The sequence below is a fragment of the Puma concolor genome, chromosome C1 (genome assembly GCF_028749965.1).
Source record: "Puma concolor isolate L17-30 chromosome C1, mPumCon1.1.hap2, whole genome shotgun sequence".
Lineage (NCBI taxonomy): Eukaryota > Metazoa > Chordata > Mammalia > Carnivora > Felidae > Puma > Puma concolor.
The window spans coordinates 51,423,284-51,436,939 of NC_141674.1; the positions used below are offsets into that span (position 1 = coordinate 51,423,284).

The window sequence follows — 13,656 nt, forward strand, 5'->3', positions numbered from 1 at the left end:
TAGAAGATCACAGTATGTAATTCCATTTACATGAAATGTCCAGAATAGGCAAATCTAGATAGATATAAAGTAGACTAGGTGCTGCCTAGGGCTGAGAGGAAATAGGGAGTGGCTACAGAACAGGCCTCAGGGTTCTTTATGGGGAAATATTCTAAACTTAGATTGTAGTGATGGCTGCATCTGTAAATATATCAAAAACCATGAAATTGTACAGTTAAAATGGATGAATCTTTTGATATGTAAATTATCTCAATAAAACTAAGTCAACAGGCTAGCTTCCATAAGTATTATTGCATTTTTCTGAAAGAACGTCATTTGAAACTTTAAGAACTTGATCTTGGTCTACTGTTTGTTTCCTCTCTGCTCCCATATCCTTTGTTCCTTAAGGGGGGAAATTACAGGGGCAGAGAACCTATCAATTTTCTTAAACATGAAACAGGATAAATTTTAACAGATTAAAAAAAATATTTTCAATTGCTAAACAGTGAGAATATTTCTTAGGGTTGATAAAGAATAAAATGGATTTTGAAAATAGGGGCACCTCGGTGGATCAGTCGGTTAAGCGTCTGACCTTGGCTCAGGTCATGATCTCGTGGTTCATGAGTTCAAGCCCTGTGTCAGGCTGTGTGCTGACAGCTCAGAGACTGGAGCCTGCCTCGGATTCTGTGTCTCCCTCTCTCTCTGCCTCGCTCCTGCTCACGCTCTGCCTCTCTCTCAAAAATAAACAAACATTAAAAAAGAAAGAAAGAAAAGAAAGAAAATAGGCTATATACAATAAGGCAACTTTCAAATTTTGAATGACAGAATACACAGCTCTATACCATAAACCTTGAGGTATTAATAATTTTTAAAACAACTTAGTATAAGATACGCAGAACCTTAATGTTTCCACAAATAAAACTCACAGTACTTTTGCATCAGTTAATACAATAACCTCAGTTATTTAAGAGGATATCCTTGTAAGTATCTGTCTTTCCGGGAAAAAACTTCTGCAGGAGGGTTGTTCTTACCGATGATGTGAGGAGGAAACTGCCAGGCCTGGTTAGCTGAGGGACTGATGTTCCTGCAATTGCCATGGCAACTGTCTGGCTTATCATGCTTCCGCTCTCACTTTCATAGTCATCAGTGGCTATACAAATTGGTCTTCCTCTTTGATTGTGAGTTTCTGGAAAAATCATCCCAAAATAAATAAATAAAATTCCATTTAGGTTAATTAATGGTTACTGAGCATGCAATTTCCTTTCCTATTCTCCATTACCCTTTAAAGGAAAAACCTATTAAGATGTAGTATTTATCATTAGATTTACTTATTTTAGACAATATTTTAAACATTAACCCATTCCTACAACAATAATGTGTAGTTTTGTAGAGAACTTTAACTTGCTAGTAAAAGAAGATATAATAATATAAACATTTCTGCCTTCAAATAAAAAAAGCCCATTTTAGCAATCAAAATACTGGTTGAACACTCAAGAACCAGTCCCATAAAGGCATGGAGTTGGTTATCTTTGTATCACCAGTTCTGTTGAAGTTCTTAATATGTATTAGGTACTTAGTAAATGTCCGTTTTTATTTTATTGAACTGGAAGTACTTTATCAGGTTAAATGTTAATTTAAATGCAAACTACAGTATTTCCTTTAGGGCAAGTAAATTCTAAATATGGAAAGCAAGAGCAATAAAATTTTGTGAGTTCTAGGTTTTAAAAAGCAACGGAACTTCAACTTATAAACCCAGTATTAATGATAAACATAATTCTTGATATTCAGGGGAATATTAATTTCAGTCATATATGAATAAAATTGTGACTGAAGGTGGTAGACATCTGTCAAGTTTTCTTACATATTTTCTTCAGATGAACAGTGTAGTCTCATACCAAAAATCCTATTTTCTAATAGGTAGGTACAGAAATGTCTTATATCATTAAAATTCATCTTAAGAACCAGTTAAGAAAAATTTGCAGTGAATTCTCTCACATAATCAAAAGCTTTTCAGTAATATGGTTAAATATTTATAGTTTACTTATGTCAGTGTACATTTTCTTATAATTCTTTCCCTAAAATAAGATCTTTATCCTCGAGCTATTTCTAGTATTTTTAAACACTGAGATTTTCTTTAAAAATTTGTTTTAAATATACTAAGTACCTGTAAAGTCATACAGCTGAGGAACAGTTTCCATGATAATGCCAATCAGAGGTAGATACAACATGGCCACCCTAGCCTTTATCTGGGGGTCAGAGTACCGTGGGTCTGAGTCGTGACTGGATAGTAAATTGTGTACCATATTGATGACTTTCTTGTGCAATCCAAACAGTCTATTTTAAAAAGAAGATGAAGAAGAAGCAGCAGCAGTAAGGTCACAGAGATTAGTAAATATCGTTAAAGCAAATAATAAGTCATGGTACTGAGTTAATTTTAACTTAAACTTTGCCATATATTTGCATGTCTTTCTATAAAACATTTCTCATAAAATTAACAAATGTCTGTATAAAGTAAGGATAGAGGGAAAAAAGAAATGCTAAACAAATTCACTGAGGAGTAAATCTGAGTGTTTTTACATTATCTCCTTATTAGTACATACTCATATTGAATACGAACAGTCTGGTTATATTTTAAAACAAAAAACAAAAAGTAAATAATAAGTAGCTTCAAATTTTATTTCAAATTAGATCTTTTACCAAAAGTTTACATTTACCAAAACTAAACTTTTATTTCCTTTTTCTAATAGAAAAATCCTCTACTTAACGGATTATGCAGTCCATAGGCTCGAGAGTGGCCTTTGATGTCTCTTTTGAAAGTCAACTTCCTTGCTCATTCTACCTCATTCAGGCCCTGCACCTTCCCAATCCCTTCAGTTTCAACTGGGCTAAAATACTCATCGTCACTTTTTTTTTTTTTTGGCCTCTTTTTATGTTAAAGGTGCTTTGACTATGCCAACTATTCTAATTAAACATTCAGCCAACTTCCATAGGCACTCTTAAGGCAACACCTGGCAGTGGTGTCACATCTCATTCTCTCCCCTGCAGCCTATCACCATCAGTATGAGGATAAGACTTTACCTCCAACTTCTGTCTTTTAGTAAAGAAAAACCATTCAGAATTTGCTCTGGCCAGATCTTTTAACACATCTGCACCTTTGTATCTCCATCATTCCTTCTGTCTCAGAAAAAGTTGTATCTTCTCTCAAAAGGAAATTTCTGCATTATGTTCAATGAACCGCATGTTTCTTCAATAGCTTCAATGCCCCCCTCATAAACTCTTCCCTTCTTTCTTTCAAATGAGACTTTCCTATGTTGAAAATACAAGTTTACTTAAAACTAGTTTCCTCTAGCTTATATAGTATCCCTTCGCAATAAACTACTATAATAATTTCCCCAGTAATAAACTTCCTGAATATACAGTCCATAGCATGTGCTTACTTCCTAGTAAATGGAATTTTTAAATAAATTTAGAAACTTTATTTGATTTTTAATTATTTAAATAAATGTATGCTTTTATTAAACAAAATTAAATTTAATTTAAATATTTAAAATTTAAATTAAATTTAAATATATAAGCCCCCTACTCCCTTTTTTTTTGAAACTAACAGTTTGAATGTTTACACATGGCACTGTAATAGCTTTATCATTTAATAGCTAAATAATTTTTTAGATATTTAACTTGTTTCCCTACTTAAGATATGAGGGTAATTACCTACCTCATAAGGCAGCTGTGAGAATTAAGTTGCGTAGTTTATGTAACATACTTATTAGCACACTATCTTGCACACTGCCTTCTGCAGTATATACTAGCTTTTATCACTTTTTAGATCACATAGCCAATTTCAAAGCTGGGATTGGAAACCAGGTAGTCTTACTCCAGAGTCCTTAATCTTATCTGCCACTTTACATTGCTATATATGAAATCAAGCTGGAGATTTTTCTTCTTTCCAGATTTTTATTCAGAAAGTGTAGTTTTAAACACTGTCCAGAAACACATCTAAATGACATATCTCAGATTTTATTCTCCAGTTATCTACTCGACACTGTCATCTTATCTTTTTTCTTCTCAGTATTTTCTCCAAATAGTTCCAAACCTTCCTCATACTCTCTCTCATTTCATCCAAATCTCAGATTCTGGTCATTTGCTTTTTATGTTCTCCCTTGTGAATTTTTTCATTACCAGTGATGACTGCCAAACCTGGGTGCATATTCCTTAGCTGTCTGCAGCTACCAGACCGACTTCAACCCACCTATAACCCACTCATCTTCATGAAGCTTTTCCATATGTCTACATTACTTAATCATATGCAACTATTAAATATATGTTTATGCAGGACCTACAACATCCTATTCTACGTGTTAGGGTAAGACATAGTCCCTGTTTTTAAAGAGTTTGAATAGCAACGAACACAGACACGAAAATAATTCAGTGTCACAAATGCAGTAGTAAAGGTATTCATGTTCTACAGAACTATGTCTATGCTACAAAATTAGCATTTAATCATAGTGTATGGTTTCACAGTCTTCATTTTCTAACTATAATGAAAGTTTCTAGGGAGCAACTCTTTGGTTTTAAAACATATTATTGCCACTCAAAAAATTATTCTCATTAGTAAGCAAATGAAGTAAAAAAGCATTCCTCTCAAGGATCTAAGACATTGTATGCTGTATTTTATCTATATACCATTAAAGAATATAAAATTTAGAGATGGGATCTAAGTCTCTTAGTCACTCATTCATTGAATTAATATCTATTTATGCATATGTATTCATCCACTTTGTACTAGACACAATTCTAAGGCATTGGAAGGATGGTAGTGAAAAAGAAAGATCAAGTGCATGCTCTCATGAAATCACACTCTAATGGGAGAAGACCGAAATTAAGCAGCAAATTTCATATAAGTGTTTTGTAGAAAATAAAAGAGGGCTACATGTTTAAGAATGATTGTGGCAAGGTAATGTGGCTCTAATTTTGCCTGGATGGTGAGTGAAAGCCTGAGAAGATGCTATTTGAGTGGAGACATGAAGAATCACAAAGAGCAAATGGGTACATGACAGTCATAGAGTAATGTGAGCACTGCTTCAGGCAGAGAAAAGAACCAAGTGCAAATACCCTAAGGTGTGAATGACTTTGGCACATTAAAGAAACAGAAAGAGGGGCGCCTGGGTGGCGCAGTCGGTTAAGCGTCCGACTTCAGCCAGGTCACGATCTCGCGGTCCGTGAGTTCGAGCCCCGCGCCAGGCTCTGGGCTGATGGCTCGGAGCCTGGAGCCTGTTTCCAATTCTGTGTCTCCCTCTCTCTCTGCCCCTCCCCCGTTCATGCTCTGTCTCTCTCTGTCCCAAAAATAAATAAACGTTGAAGAAACAGAAAGAAAGACCGGGATGGCTAGATTTTAGGATGTGGGTAGGGAAGACAGTGGCAGAAGTACACAAAAGCCAGGTAAATAGGACTTTGAGGACCATTATTAAAAGTTTGGATTTGGCGTGCCTGGGTGGCTCAGTCAGTTAAGTATCCAGCTCTTGATTTTGGCTGAGGTCATCACACAGTCATGACATCGAGCCCTGTGTCAGGCTCTGCACTGGGAGTGAAGCCTGCTTGAAATTCTCTCTTTTCCTTTCCCTCTGCCCCTCCATACACTCACTCTCTCTCTCTCTCTCTCTCTCAAAAAAAAAAGAAAAGAGAAGAGAAGAGAAGAGAAGAGAAGAGAAGAGAAGAAAAGAAAAGAAAAGAAAAGAAAAGAAAAGAAAAGAAAAGTTTGGATTTTACCCAAAGAATATGAAAACACTAATTCAAAAAGATACATACACCTCTGTGTTTATTGCAGCACTATTCACAATAGCCAAGATATCGAAGCAATCATCCATTAACAGATAAAGAAGATATAGAATATATATATATATATATATATATATATATATATATATATGCATACATATATGTATATACATATGTATACATATATGTGTGTGTATGTATATATTGAAAAAATACATATTTTTGAGAAGAAAAAAATAAGATGACAGATACACACACACACACACACACACACACACACACACACACACACACATGGCATATTAGCCATAAAAAAGAATGAAATCTTGCCATTTGCAACAACATGGCTGGATCTGGAGGGTATTAAGCTAAGTGAGGGGTGCCTGGGTTGCTCAGGTTAAGCATCCAACACTTGATTTTGGCTCAGGTCATGAACTCATGGTTTGTTAGTTTAAGCCCCATGGATTCTATCTCTCCCTCCCTCTCTTTCTCTCTCTCTGCCCCTCCTCTGCTCATGCTCTCTCTCTCAAAAATAAACTTAAAAAAAAAAAAAACTACACAATATAAGTCAAAGAAAGACAAATAACATACAATTTCACACATAGGTGGAATTTATGAAACAAAACAAATAAAGATAAAAAGATAAACAAAAAAAACCCAGCCTCTTAACTCTGTACAACAAACTGATGGTTACCAGAGAGGGGATATGTGTGGGGAGGGGTGGAAGAGGTGATGGGGATTAAAGAGTGCACTTGTTGTGATGAGCACCGGGTGCTGTATCAAGTGTTGAATCACTATATTGTACACCTGAAACTAATATTACAGTGTATGTTAACTGGAATTTAAATAAGAATTAAGAAAGAAAAAAAAAACTCCTAAAGATCCTATTATGAGGATAAAAAAGGAATTATTATCCAAAGGAATAATGATCATGGAAATTTTTAACAATAACTATTAAGATAGAAATACCCTATAGGGAAGCTGCACCATAATACTCAAGCTATTTCTATAAATTCAAATCACCAGACAATATGCCCTTTCCTTACTGTATCAATTTCCAAAAATTCTACAGAATTGTACACAACTTTGGAAGTTCTTAAAACCTAAACACATTTGTTTATAGGATAAAGTTTGAAGTAAAATGCTATATAGTATGATGGCAAATGACACATTTTCTGTACAAGGAATCAAATAGAAAACCAGACCATTTTCCTCAATTGAAATGTGTCTACTGTATATACCAATAAATCTATGAGTTAACCCACTAATATGCACAAATATTTTGTATAACCATTAAGAAGGGGGGGGAAATGCTACCAAATAAACCACAATACGCCACTGAGTTCAAGACAAACCTCAAATTCGGAGATTGATAAAGTATGAAAAAATGGCTTTCTTAAAATCAATGAAATGCAAAAATAACATGGGTATGGAACTTAGTAAATACAGAAGTAGATTACGAGTGGTGCAGAGTATTCTTTTGATTCTTAGAAGTATCGGTGTGATACTTCTGTACCATTATCCAAAATCAAACTGATATTCTACAAGGCAAAAACTAGTCTACTTACCCTTCAGCATCAGGGTCTAAAATGACAGCCAGCTCTGTTAACACAAGTCCTGCCAAATAATGCTGTTGGCGAAAAGGCACAGACAATTCAAACATATTTGCAATCTTCTGGTCTTGTACGTTTGTGGAAAATCCAGAACTCTGTTTGGGAGTGAGGTAGGACAAAACAATAATAGCTGTGCAACAGAACATCCTACAGACAGATCATTACAACAAATGCAGTACGAGCATTATCTCAATATGAGATACACTTTGTGTAGGGTAGTTTATTTTACATTACTATTATTCGCACTGGAAAAAGTAACTGCTCCTATTTTTTGTACAGGAGACTATGATGAAAAAAAACACTTTTAATTATTTTCAATTTCCCTTTTCTCATACTGAAACTTTTCCAACTGTTTTTTTTTCCCTTTATTCTTTTAGCCACTTAATGTTTCAGTATCATACCTGAAGGAGAAAAAAGTAACTTAATCCAAATGACGTATTATTGAGTTTTTAAAAGATTTTTAATACTGCAAATAGCATCCCTCCAAGACACAGTTCAAGGCAAGAGTGTTTACAATCTCATCTCCCTCTAATCCACATTCAAGACCATCCATGTGATATTTTTCAGAACAAAAGGTTTCAGATTTCTCTATAGAGAAATCATCTTGCTAGTAAGTATATAAAATTATTCTTGCCTACCCCTACCCCAGAAACAGTGAGGTCTCTGTCACCCATTAGAATCTGAAAAATATATGTAGATAAGAAAGTAGGGAACAAGATAATGGAAGACATTCTATTAATTTCTTGGCTGAATGAGATGTTCAAGGGGGGAGTTAGGTATAAACAACTGTGTTTCATTACAGGTTTTAGGAACAGTACTTACGATTAATTTGTTCTTCACTGTGTGGCCACATCTTTGGCAGAGGATGTGGGAAGAAAGCGAAACACTAGCCTTATCCATTCTAGGAAGAAGTGTATGCTAGCCAGGTAAAAGAGTATGTGAAAATAGGCCAATCCCTAAGACTTTTCATAAAGGTAAAATGAAAAGTTGTGGCTGCTCTCTGATGTTTTCCAATGTAAATAAAGTTAAAATTTTTTTTCTATCAAACATCTGAGATTGAACCAGGCTTCTCTGATACTAAAGCCACAAAATCCTTTAATCTCCATCTGTATGATAAGATACATAATAATTGCTACAACAACCTTTTTTTGCCTTGAGAGAAACTACTAGCTGTTGAAGTCAGTTGTACCCAGTAAAACCCTATGAACATCCATCTGGTTTCCTTTGGGTTACCTAGGTACAAGAGAGGTAGGCAGGACTTTCCCAGGACTGCACTGCAGTTTGACTTCTTTCTTTGCTAAATTATGCTTCACTTTTTTTCCTTTCACAGGTATTGATCCCTATTTAACATCTTCCATCCCAAGCTCAAGACAACCTTGCATCTGCTTCAAGAAAACCCATCTTGTGAAAATATCTAAAAGGCTTATATAAGTGAATTCACTCACATGGATGTGTATAAATCTCTAAGAAGAGTACAACATAGTAGATAAGAACTTGGGCTCTAGAATAAAGTCTACCTGTGCCTTGATTCAAAGCCTAGCTTTGCCACTTATTACCGTTCGGCCTTGGGTAATTTAATGACCTTTCTGTATTTCCTACGTAAAATGTGTTTCATATGTAAAATGAGAATAACAGAACTTACCTCCTAGAATTGCTCTAAAGGGCAAATGATCAATACTTTTAAAGCATTCAGTATGGAGCCTATCATATACCTATTATTCATAGTGTTACTTATAATTTTTTCCAGTGTTTAGAATGCTTTCTTACAAATATGGGCTTTAAAAATTTTTTTTCAGACACTCTGCATACCTGAGATGTTGCAGAAGAAACAGAAGGTGATGGTGATGCAGGTGGAGTAAGCAGGCTGCAGGGCAAGTTTAATGTAACATAGTGCTCATGGCTGCAGACAATTCGCAGAAAATCCAGTCTCAAGGACACGAGGACACTTGGATTTGGTAATGAATAAAGCTTTGAAGATACCTTGTAAGCATTATATAAACAAAAGAACACCAATTGAATATACCATTTCTCTAAGCCAGCATCAAATGACAGATTAAGGAATTAAAGAACAGTATTCAGTGGACAGTTTTTGGATTTTGTGGTTTAAACATTATCAGCTTTTTCCAGAGTTACTGCTAGAATAGAAACTTTGGAACTACAAGATCTATTAAGATTTATAAATCCACTGACTAGGCCAGAAGCCACATTCTTTATATTTCCAATACAGCATTAATATTTCCACTTCTCAAAGATGCACTTTATGAAGCAAAAGTCTACCACCAAAATAGCTCCATGAAAGAAATGATACATTCTTTGGATAATTAGCACCTTGTGTTACTCTATATTGATGATTACCTATTTGTCTATATACCCAGCTACACCATAAGCTACTCTCAGGAGACATATATACACTGACTTAGGAGCTCTGGCATCCTAGGGTCTGGCTCAATGTCTGGCAAATATAGGATGTCAATGCTTGAAGAATAACAACAGATTTGAGGAGCAACAGAACATGAAGTTTGGGGGGGAAAGTAAAAATAATACGTATTAAAATTTTTTTTTAATGTTTATTTATTTTTGAGAGCCAGAGTGTGAGCGGGGGAGGTGCAGAGAGAGAGAGAAGAGACACAGAATCCAAAGCAGGCTCCAGGCTCTGAGCTGTCAGCACAGAGTCCAATGCAGGGCTTGAATCCACGAGCCGCGAGGTCATGACCTGAGCTGAAGTCAGATGCTCAACTGACTGAGCCACCCAGGTGCCCCGGCAGTGTCTTTTAAAACAACACTTAACTGAGTGAGCCACCCAGGTGCCCCCCCCCCACCAATAATACCTATTATTACAAATATTTGGAAGTGGGTCAGTGCCCACATGTAGTTTTAACTTCTCTATTAAAAGAAACATACAATAAAGGCATCCAATAGAACAGAGCTTCAAGATTCTAAACATTAGACTGCCAAATAGCATTTCTAAAGAAGTAGTTCTCAGAAACGAGACTGTGGACCAGCTGGGAAATGTTACACACACACTATGTCCCACACTCCCCACCCCCAGGACTCAAAGTACTCAATAATGCTGGGATAGTACCCAGAGAGCTATATATTTTTAAATTTCCTTTAAAAGGTAATTCTAGGATGATTATATAGCTCACTTACCCAAATGGCCTGTCAGGACCAATAACTAATGTTTTCCAAAAGGCACATTTCATTAATCAGTTGATAAAAATTTTAAACTAAAGTCAGTTTTTCAGGGAAAAGTTCCACGATGCTTTTTTTTTTTTTAACGTTTATTAATTTTTGAGAGAGAGACAGAATGTGAGCGGGGTAAGGACAGAGAGAGAGAGAGAGAGAAAGAGAGAGAGAGAGAGAGACAAAGAATCCGAAGCAGGCTCCAGGCTCCATGCTGTCAGCACAGAGCCTGACACGGGACTTGAATTCACAAACCATGAGATCATGACCTGACCCAAAGTCAGACGCTTAACCTACTGAGCCACCCAGGCACTCCTATGATGTTTTTACTTTAGTAAAAGCAACATAACGAATGACACTGGGGATTTGGGTAAACATCTGTCCATGATTCTAAGCTCTACAATGTCTAGGTCTACATTAGAAGGAATACAAAGCAAAAGGAAGCTGCTTTAAAAATCACCCAGTAAATACACAAAAAAGTTCACGTGGCTGTTCATTCAGTATAACTGCTACTCTTGCATGGCATCTTGGGGGATGCTTTACATTTAGACCACTGACTTGATGATCTGTTTCAGAATGGGAATCGAAGAGTCATGAGTGGGCCAGTATAACCCAAGAAAAAGTCAGCTGCACAGGTATCAGCTTGCCATTGTCCTGTAGCCTTATAAAACAAATGAAATTTACTTTTTTCTTACTAACAAAAATACACTGCTTTTTAAAAACATCAGTATATGAATGTATTTTTGAAGATCTCTTAGCTGCAACCCTAGAAACAACAAACACAGTATTTAATTGTTAATTATTACTAACTACACATTACCTGTTTGTAGCAGGTCTTAATAAGGCTAAAGACAAATCCTCTATCCATAACAGACAGCAGATCGTTGAGAAAGAATGCAAGGCTTGTGTTGAGTCTCTCAACCATTTCTGTGTCCTGGAAAACAGAATAAAAAGCAAAAACAAATAAAAGTATGATAGTTTAATGTGAGCTTGAAAGAGATTCAATTTTAAAAAAAGTTATCATTACCTTCTGAAATCGTGAAACTATATCACTAGCAATTGTGCTGACAAGAGCAGCAATGTCATCCATGAATCGTTCTGGAAAACGACTTTTCCTTGGTGCATCAAGTTTATCATTAAAGTATAAATGGTGCACCATGCTCTTTACCTGAAAAAAATAAATAAGCCATTAGTTTAATTTCTTATGGATGTAATTAACAGCTAATCACATTAGGGCTATTTTTTCAAGTTGCTGAGTGATTTAACAGATAGCCGAAATACTTTTAGCTCCTCAAGTATTTTGAAAATTTCCCTGCAATATTTTGTATGCTCCCAAGAAATATGACACACTGTACAAGTCAATCACTGCATCACCTCTGTAAAATTCTCCTGGCTATCAACAGGAAAAGAATTATGAACATCAACAGAAAAAAATTTCACTCTTTGAAATTGTTTTAAATGAAATCTTTCCACCACTCAACATTTTGACATTCCATATCCCGCAAACTGCAGCTCTAACAGCCTAAACACATTGACTTCACTGCAGTGTCTTCAGCCTCTAGCATAGAGTAACACAGGGTGAGGGTACATGAATTACTGATGACTCAATATGAATATTAAGATATTAGATCAAAATTAACAAAGTGATTTATGTGTACAAAATGCTTCCGGATATCAATTCTTAACACAACAATGTGATAACAGTAATAGAGAATTCAGGGAAATTGAAGCCAAGTTTCAACAATTAGTAAATAGCACAGCCAAGACTTAAACTGCAGCCTTTTGACTATTTTAAAGAATTTTAACATATATATAAGACTCAAAAAATAAGTCAAAATTTCAATGTGATCTTATACTAAAAGCACAAGAATTACAAAATTAGCTGCCTATCACTTACATAGAGTCCCTGACTTATTTTCTTTTGTAGATTAGTAAATCTTTAAGAAAAAATGTCTTCTTATCCCTAGTATAGGCAACATTCAATGCTGAGAATGATCCTATGATATACTCTGAAAACTCCTTTTGTTTCTTCCATTCTTTTGTTGTTTTGTTTTCTTATTTTTGTACACATTTCTCTTTTGCAAGGAAAAATTTCAAGGACTTCAGCTTTCTAGAGGCTGAACAGGAAGATCCCTAGGGCCTGAACACCTGAGTTTGAATCACAGTTCTGCTCTCTAGAAGCTACATCAACTTCAATAAGTTACTTAATCTCTCTGTGCCTGGGTAACACGCAGCTCACAGGGGTGGTGCCACCACACTGTATGCACTCGGTAAATTTTTATTGCTTTTGTGTATATATGTGTTTATGTGTGTACAAATATTTATTAAGATATTAATTCGTTTGTTTTTAATACCATTTATTGAATTGAGTGACAAGCGTTGTGGGCTTTTTTTTTCTTTTTTCTTGGCTGTAACTGGCATTTCCCTAAGAGCTTTCTAACCATAAAAGCAGTGAGTACCTTATAAAGCTCTTTTTATCTGTTTGGGATGAAGTCTATAATACCGCCATCATACAGTAGCCACATTCAGACTAAAGAACAATGTACCACGTTTCCTTTAAAAAGATAGCTGCTTGTGCAGCCATCTCTAGAAAAGTGGTTAACGAGAGCTTCCTAAGTCCACCTCAATTGTGCCGAGTGTCCACAGTGTTTATTTAGAGATGTAACACACGTAATTTTGTCTTGGACACACACGTCAAATCATGCGATGGCATTAGAAAAAGATTTTTAGGAGAAAATAATGAGCTAGCACAAAGTTGTTAACTAAGGAAAACAATATTAAAAGTGTGTGTAGGTTGCTCACCATTAACTCAAAAAAGAACCAGGCTTGTTGCAAAGCTGACTCCCGAACGCTGCCACTGCAAACCACCCACTGCAAAGCCAGCTCCTCATGAAAAAGCTATCCAGAAGTAAATCCAAAGTTATTATCAAAGTCATATCTGCTGATAACACAAACCAAATAATAATGCAATTACAAATGAAGATATAATGGGAGTAAGCAAAATAAGGCATGTGAACCATTCAATGATGCAGTGAGGACACCCATTAACGAAACGGCTGTTTATACATATAAGACAGTGGCATGTTGAACAGCTGAAAAAATTACA

The 13,656-nt window shown here is 35.6% G+C and overlaps 1 protein-coding gene across 10 annotated transcripts in view; it reads right to left on the reverse strand.

Annotated features, from left to right (window-relative positions):
- Positions 1 to 13,656, reverse strand: part of DOCK7 (dedicator of cytokinesis 7) — a 236,897-nt gene that overhangs the window by 60,223 nt on the left and 163,018 nt on the right. For all 10 annotated transcript variants that reach the window (XM_086717167.1, XM_086717165.1, XM_086717168.1 and 7 more), the window contains 7 exons: positions 13,353 to 13,448; positions 11,578 to 11,718; positions 11,371 to 11,484; positions 9,177 to 9,347; positions 7,323 to 7,462; positions 2,144 to 2,313; positions 1,011 to 1,165 (listed from right to left, as the gene is read on the reverse strand). In XM_086717167.1, the coding sequence (XP_086573293.1) occupies positions 1,011 to 1,165; positions 2,144 to 2,313; positions 7,323 to 7,462; positions 9,177 to 9,347; positions 11,371 to 11,484; positions 11,578 to 11,718; positions 13,353 to 13,448 (987 nt within the window). The remainder of the gene's footprint in view (positions 1 to 1,010; positions 1,166 to 2,143; positions 2,314 to 7,322; positions 7,463 to 9,176; positions 9,348 to 11,370; positions 11,485 to 11,577; positions 11,719 to 13,352; positions 13,449 to 13,656) is intronic.